General features: G+C 36.7%; 1 protein-coding gene across 2 annotated transcripts in view; it reads left to right on the top strand.

Moving 5' to 3' along the window:
- LOC110028889 (1,4-alpha-glucan-branching enzyme 1, chloroplastic/amyloplastic-like) overlaps positions 1-8,356 on the top strand; it is an 88,936-nt gene continuing 80,580 nt past the window's right edge. Inside the window, exons 1-3 of one of the 2 annotated variants that reach the window (XM_020730932.1) lie at positions 1-394; positions 6,342-6,502; positions 7,519-7,736. In XM_020730932.1, coding sequence (XP_020586591.1) covers positions 277-394; positions 6,342-6,502; positions 7,519-7,736 — 497 coding nt within the window. In that variant the 5' untranslated portion in view covers positions 1-276. The remainder of the gene's footprint in view (positions 395-6,341; positions 6,503-7,518; positions 7,737-8,356) is intronic. The other variant, XM_020730934.1, reaches the window with a different exon arrangement.

Here is an 8,356-nt window from a genome sequence, read left to right as displayed (position 1 = left end):
GCTGATAGCTACTAAAAGGCAGACGAGCGCCGTCCAATTTAAGTTCAAGTTGCACCACCCACGCACCACCCACGTGAGTCGGAACAAAAAACAAAGGAGATAGCGACACCATCAGAGCCCGCCGCCCAATCTTCTCTCCTGCCCCATCCCCTACCGAGCTCTCCGCCGACCACGTAAGCTCTCACTCCCTCTCTCCCCTCCCTACAGATAAATTTCCCCCCTTTTTCATCTCCTTCTGCTACTTCCCTGGCCCTTTGCTTCTTCGGTCGCATTGCGATGACCTTTTCGCTTGCTGGCGGTCGGCTGCCCATCGTCCAGTCTCCTCCGGGGATCGCCTTTCGCGAGCGACGGAGCGCGGGGAATTTCTACCTTTGGAAGAAGGAGCTATTTTCGGGTGAGTGATGCTGGTGTACCTTTCATTTGAATGCAGCTCTGTATTGCTCTGCTGGCTCTGCTGTCTGTGATTAGGGAAAGAGAACAAGGGTGATGGTAAGTTCTGAATAGGTTTTAGTCTCGGATTGTTCTTGATTTGGCTGATAATCTTTAGTGGAAGTTTGATGTGGTTGATCGATGGTGCTGGTAGAGGTTAGGGTGATATATCTGTCTCTCCCGTGCTTGTCATTACATTCTAAGTGATGTTTTTCAAGAATAAACTTCGCTAATAATCCCTAAAAATTAAACTTTCTATTCCGCTGTTCTAGTTTTCAGAATTGAATACGCGCTTCTTAATAATGGGTTAATGTAAATTTTGATGAGGCAATCCGGAGTTCATTTGTTGTGAATGGGTTTGTATATCCAAAAGTGAGTTTTAAAGCAACATGAAAGCCCAACTATTAAATAAGCCTCATGGGCATAATAGATCGAGCCCACCAGTTATGCATTTTGTGGTTTGGTGCTGATCAGATCAATCATATTTATGAGCTGTAAGTTTGGGAGTGACAAGCTGCAAGTACCTCCGTAGCAAGTTAGCATTCTAATGAGTTTCTCAGAATGAATCTACCCACTTGAACCTTGAAGCATGTTCTTCTAGCCAAAATCACGTAGATAACCCAAGTTTCTACTCCATACTTGTACGAGTTGGTTCAGCCTTCTCATCAAAACCGTTCACAACTCCTTGTCGACACCATCAAGCTCAACGAGTTGCTCTTCGAGGCAGAAGAAAGAAAATTTTTTCTACCCACTTGAACCTTGAAGCATGTTCTTCTAGCAAATCACGTAGATAACCCAAGTTTATACTCCATACTTGTACGAGTTGGTTCAACCTTCTCATCAAAACCGTTGACAACTCCTTGTCGACACCATCAAGCTCAATGAGTTGCTCTTCGAGGCAGAAGAAAGAAAATTTTTTACTTTTAGCACACATATCGACATTTATTAATAACATGACAATCCATACTAACAGTCTTATGTACATCGAGTTTGTTCAGGCTCCGTACTGCATAACTTATAACCTAGATTTATGTTTATTTTTTAAACCCCCACACGAGCACATATACTTCCTGAATATATAAATAAGAAGGAAAGAAGTAAAAGGGGAGATTTCTCTTTTTAACACTATGTCTATCCTACATCCTAAAAAAACTCTTTGAATCCCTCAGCTTCTTCTCACTCATTTTTCAAATATCTCTCCCGAATTTCATGAGTTCATGAATTATAGAGGATCTCATATTCCAAAAAAAAGATTCAACATCTTAAAATGTGCAATGAGCATGAAACCATTATTAAAATCTAATAAGGAGATTTTATATTTTAAGGAGAAACAAAGAAGAACGACGGAATACACTGGATAATTTGTGACATAACTTCTGAAGGAACTTATGAAACAATTGAATAAGAGGATAGAAGAAATAAGACAAGAAGTGTCCATAATCCACTGCAGAAACCATTTGGGAAAATGTGCGGGATTGTCAGGTTTAGTGAGACGAAGGCAAGAACAACAGAGAGACTAGAAGAACCACCTCGAGTTAGGGTGAGAAGAGTTCTGTATCCAGAATAAGAAGTGGAGGAATATAACGATGACGTGCCATGCATTTTTGAATAGGAGATGCTAGAGTCATAGAAGATGAAGAAAGAGGAAGACAAAAAAGAAGGAAAAAGATACCCAAGAATGCACTCCCCATAAATTATTGAAGTAGGGCTCACTAGAAGGTTCAAAATTTCCTCTATGGACTCTTACAAATGAAGAAGTGACCCTACCGATCATACAATGTCTAATGAATCAACATTCGTTCTGCTAGGAATAAAGGATGCCCTTAAGTGTCGTTTATTCCTCACAACACTCAAGTTGTCAGCTTTGCGTTGGTTTAACAACTTTCTAGTAGTTGTTAGCACCTTATTTGATAAATTCAAATGGATATCATAGCCAATTTGTTAGAGCTCAAAAGCCATGAAAAAAACTCCTAAGCTTTATTAAGAATCCAACAAGCTTCGTTTGAAAGCTTTCATAGCTTTACTACTAGATTCCAATGTGACATGCTCGACGTAAAAAATCTCGAGCCTTCTGTCGCTCATGCTACACTCGCACAAGGCCTACATGAGGGTCCGTTATGGTACGGGCTTGGCCTGCAAAAGCTTAAAACTTTGGCTAAACTCCTAGAATTGACTACTGATCACATCTCAACGGAAGAACATAAACTTTATTAGAACCCCTCTGCCATGGAAAGATCGAAGGAGAAACTCCATAAATCTCGTGAGAATGAGGGATCTAAATGCAGATTCACGCAAGCAAACTTGTGAGATATCCCTAGGATTTATCATTAACCACAACGACACGATTATAGCAGTCTAATCGAAGTCTTATTATAAAAAATTCAGAAAGAAGACAGGAGATGACCCAACCTTCCATGTTGAAAAGCACTCCTTTGCGAGTATCCATGACCAAAATCGTAGAGGTCATGCAAAACAAAGAATTCTTCTAGAGGCCTCCACCAATGAAGGCTGTGAGCTTCCAATAAAATTCAAAATAATATTAAGCTTATCATCGCGACCACGAGCTTGATACCGAGAAATATCGTCACCTCTGAAACTTGATTAAAGAATTAATCCTAGAAGGGAAGCCATAAGAGTTTGTTGTGCCCGAAGCTCACACTAAGTGGTAAGGAAAGACATCAGTCGAGACCGTTTCCGATGAACTAGTTCTCAGTACAATCGAGCATATCACCGACGTCTTACCTGCCATCTTGAGTGGGGCGGATCTGAAGCCGCTAGACATTCAAGTTTGAACCGGGAGACTTTCATTCCGCTAGCCTGGCTAGAACTGCACCTTACAATCACGCGTTGATAACTTTCACTAGAGCTGACTCACCCGAGGGCGGGAACTCTTTTAACGATGCTATAATCTTTGCCATAGTCATTGACATTCACCAAATCAGGAGTATGTTGGTGGATACAAGGAACTTCGTCAACATCGTTTTCGAGAACATATTCCTGAAGATGAATATGACAAACACCCAACTCGCTCTTACTTTAGGACTTCTCTACGGGTTCTCAAGGGAAAGAAAAGAGATGCGAAGTCATCTCTTTTCAGTAACTTATGGAGAATTAGATAAGCAATGTACATTCATGACATATTTCATACTGGTAGATGCTCCAAGCACTTATAATGCTATTTTTGACAAACCGATCCTCAATGTGCTCAAGGAGGAAAGTTCCATCTATCATGTCGCTGTCAAATTCTTAGGAAGAGGATAAATAGTTATTGTTCGGAGGGACTTGTTCCGATCTCGACGTGCTACTTGTGAGCAATGGGTAACGTGCAAAAAATTCTATCGAACTTGACCCCCATAAAGGGATCAGTTTGGAGACCACAGAAGCCACCAATCAAGTGTTTGTCTCTGAAGGTGAATGCAAGCAAACATTTCAAATCAGCTCCAACCTACATCACGAGCATATGAAGCAGTTGATCTCAACTTTTAAGGATCACCACGACATATTTGTGTCTGCGAATGAGATGCCTTGAGTTGATATCGATATTGCTTGCTCAATCTCATCCCTAATGCTAGACCCATCAAGCAAATAATGAGAGTTGTAGTCACTACCTTGATTGAACCAATCTGATAAGGAGTTCAAAAGCTCATGGAAGTCGACTTTATCCACAAAGATCAATATCCAGACTGGTTAGCAAACATGGTGTGGTTCGAAAAGCAAATAACAAGTGGAGAATATGCTTAGACTTCATCAACTTGAATGTGGCCTCCCCAAAATACAGTCATCCTCTATCACGAATTGACACATTTGTAGATTCCACGGTAGGTCATACAATCATGAGTTTTTTAGATGCATTCTCAGGATATCATCATATAAAAATGCATCTCGCATGTACTGAAGAGGTCGCTTTTATCATTAGATAAGGAGTCTTTTGTTATAATATAATGCCTTTTGGCTTGAAAATATTGTTGAGACGTAACGATGTCTCATGGATATTGTATTTCAAATTAATAAAGGTAAAAATGTTGAAGTGTATATCTATGATCTTCTCGTAAAAAATGAATCATTTAAATAATATATAATAGATCTAAAAGAAATTTTTTATATGTTGAGACGATTCAATCTAAAACTTAATCCCTCAAGTGTACTTTTGGAGTAAGTTTAGCAAAGGATACCTATTCACGCCCAAAGGGATAAAAAAGAATTATGAAAAATTGAAGCTATCCTAGACATGGCTTCCCCCAGGAAACTAAAAGAGTTGCAAACACTGACCGGATCCATCACAAGCTTAAGAAGGTTCCTCTCAAAGTCGAGTGACCATTTCTGATCCTTTTTTAAAATCATGAAGAAGCCTATCCAATTTATTTGGATGGAAGAATGCGACCTACCATTCAAAAAATTGAATAAACTATTGGCTTCCCCTTCTCTGTTGCAAAGTCTAAAATTAGGAGAAGAATTGTTCATTTATCTTGGTGTTGGGAAAGAATCAATTAGCTCCGTTCTGGTCCGTGAGGAGAACAAAAAGTAATTTACAATCTATTATGTGAGCAAATTTTTACTAGGAACAAAATCATGATATGTGATAATGGAGAAATTCATATTGGCTCTTATCATCTTAGTGAGAAAACTACGCCTTACTTTTAAGCAAATACCATGAAAGCAATCATAGATCATCCACTCAATGAGTGCTGCCACGACCCGATTATTTTGGAAAATTATTAAAATGGTCAGCGGAATTAAGCGAGTATGACATTTCTTACATTCTAATGATAGTGAGCAAAGCCTAGGTTGTCACTGACATCCAAGTAGATTTTAGTTGAATCACATCAAGGGTCGACTTTGAGCCTATATCTTTTGCTTTAGTTATATATGTTATTATTGGATATTTATAGGAGGATGTACCTTGGTGTATGCTTTTCACTTATGACATCTTTCTTGTAGATAAGATTAGAGAAAGAGTTTAGGAAAAAAATGAATTATGAGGGTCAACTTTATAGTCTAAAAGCTTTCATCTGTGTGGTCAGGTTACAAGAATAGGTGATCAAGTCATTTTAGATATCTCGATTTATTGTTCAAAGTAATGATGATATAATATAAATGGAAATGTTATTAGTTGAATTCAAGTTGGATGGTTGAAGAGGAGGAAGGCATCACACCTATTGTGTGATACAAAAGTACTGCTTAAACTTAAAGGAAAATTTATAAGATGGTGGTGAGACTTGCAATGCTCTTTGGCATATAATGTTGGCCTTTAAAAGAGAAGCATAAAACAAAGTTAAGTGTTGCTGAGAGAGAATGCTTATGTGGATGAGTGGCTTGACACTTTGAGACAAAGGCGAAATGAATATATTTGTGGTAGGGTCGTTGTAGCTCCAATGGTGGACAATATTGGACAGAGTCGTCTTAGATGTTTGGTCACATTAAACGTCGACCATCCAATGATCCGGTTAGGAGAGTAGATGTTTTTGAATCGACTTATGTTAAGAAAGGTAGAGGTATATCTAAAGGACTTGTGCATATTGTATAAAAAATGATCTTAGTTTATTCAAATTAAATAAAAATATGATAATTAATAAAGACTTGTTTTTACTGTTGTTATTGTTACTATTGTTATTACTTTTAGTATTGCTTATACTAATAATGAAATGGTAAAGTCAGGATCCTTGATAAAATGTTCTATTTTTTATTTTAGGGTTATTACCTTGTTTTATTGTTCCTTCATTAGACTTGTAGAGCTTGGCTGTCTCATGATTTATAATTACTATTACTGTTAATGTCTTTTGATTTTTAGAATCATTTTGTTGCTATAGTATTTGATAACAGGTTATATCATAATTTATAATTACTTTTTAATATTTCATCTTATCTTTTTCTGATGAAGGCCATTTATTCTTGTATAAATAATATTTCTATAGGGAAAACCCGGACGTTAAAATTTGAGAACGCTTCTTGTGATGCTGATTCCGCATCAACTACTACTGCTGCATCTCGCAAAGTGCTGGTACCGGATACACAAAGTGATCCTTCGCCCTTGTCTAGGGACATAGACAATCAAGAAGTTGCTTCAGACACTCAGGTGTGCTGAAATTTTAGATTCTAATAAATTTATTGTTTTACAACTATAAACATACAATAATGCATATACCTTGCCATGATTATGATCAGTACTTTTAAATTTAGAAAAGTTGTTCTCCGAGTTGTCGACCAATGAGCTTAATCACTGTCGGTTTTTAATCACAGTAGGTGCACTTTGTATTCACCTGTCCTCCTTGAAAGAACATAAAGCGCTCCTTCATTTTGTTTCTAAAGTTTAGGGCTTGGTTTGAGTTTAAGTTAAGCTAAATCAAGATAAACCAAGCTTCTTGATTATATGATTGAGCCTTAAGAGGTTAAGATGTTTGGTTGGTGAAAAATGAGCTACTTTAAATCAAGATAAGTTTTGAACATTTTTTTTGTTGGTTTTTAGCTTAAGCTGATGCCTTTGACATATCATGACAATTTGTCGTTGTATATATATATACGTACTTCAATTTACTATTGTAATTAGTTAAATTTTATTATATAGTAATGATAGTTTTTTTTTATAGAAAGATTTGCAGAACTTTCGCAGCATTTTCCCATGAAATATATTATTTACTCTATTCACAATTTAGTGAAATGTTAATCATTTACAAAGCATATGACGAATACCATACAAATAGGAAACATAACTTTATGCTCCATCTATCATATTTGTCAAATAAAGAATTGGTGCTGTTAAAAGTGTGCTTTAGGAGTGAAGAAAAGTGATGCATTAGTCGTGCACTTCATAGGGTCGTGAGCATTTAAATTCACAACAAAGTACACAGTTTACCCTAATTTGTTAGTTAACCATCATCAGACTTCAAGTTAGGGGATCTAAATGAGCTATTTGGTAATTTTCATGTATCTAAAGGTTTAGTTTCTTAGGCTTTCACTTTATTTGTACTTTGCTCGTACTTTTTTTTTTTACAGTTCTTGTTAATTGCATTTGTTGTATTATATCATTTTTTCAGTTATAATATTTAGATTTTATTGAATTTTTAATTTTTGACAATAGTTATACCTTTGCAGGTATCAGAAGAAGAAGAAAAGAAAGATGGTAACACTGATGATTTAATGGCATCAATGTCTTCAGAGTCAATTAATGAAATGCAGTCTGGCGGTAACCCTGTTGACAAAAGCAGTCAGAGTTTTGAAGAGCCAAACAAATATATTCCTCCTGGTAGTGGACAAAGGATTTATGAAATCGATCCTTATTTGCAAGGCCATCGGGAACATCTTGATTACAGGTAGCTTTGCATTATTATTTTATCATAATACATTATATTATTTCTCCAAATAACATAGTATTTTGCTTTGTATGCAAAAAATGCTTTCTCAACGAGAGTTAAATTTTTATGGTAATCTAGATGTTAAATATATACCTTATTTTCTTGTTTTGAATATTATATATGTAGGGAATGAGCATTATATGGCTCCCTATATATTCATTGAAATAAAAGTACAAATTGTGGAGTGGAGACTGATCCCCACATCTAAAAAACCCAAAAACATACAAAGTTCACTCCCAAGGGGTTCCATTTCCATAATTACAACTCAACGACCAAAAAACAAAGAAATAAGTAAATACCAAGAAACCCATACATGTATACCGAAGCAAAGGAAAACCAAAACGTATAGCATGTATACTGAGGCAAAGAAAACCAAAACTTATAGCACTAAGAACAAGGGGACCTAATCCAATCACAATAAGAGTCATGAAAATATGGAGAAAAGAGGGAGTCTTGACGAAACTCCAGTACACCACGATGCAGTCCTTGCTAAGTAGAAGCCTCGGACAGAAGAAAGGGCGAAAACAATAAGCCAACCAACAGTAATTGAAGAGACAGAGCAGCAACATAACCGGGTA

The sequence above is a fragment of the Phalaenopsis equestris genome, unplaced genomic scaffold (genome assembly GCF_001263595.1).
Source record: "Phalaenopsis equestris unplaced genomic scaffold, ASM126359v1 Scaffold000536, whole genome shotgun sequence".
NCBI lineage: Eukaryota > Viridiplantae > Streptophyta > Magnoliopsida > Asparagales > Orchidaceae > Phalaenopsis > Phalaenopsis equestris.
The sequence above is the reverse complement of the archived record's forward strand: the minus strand, read 5'-3'. Positions and strand labels throughout refer to the sequence as shown.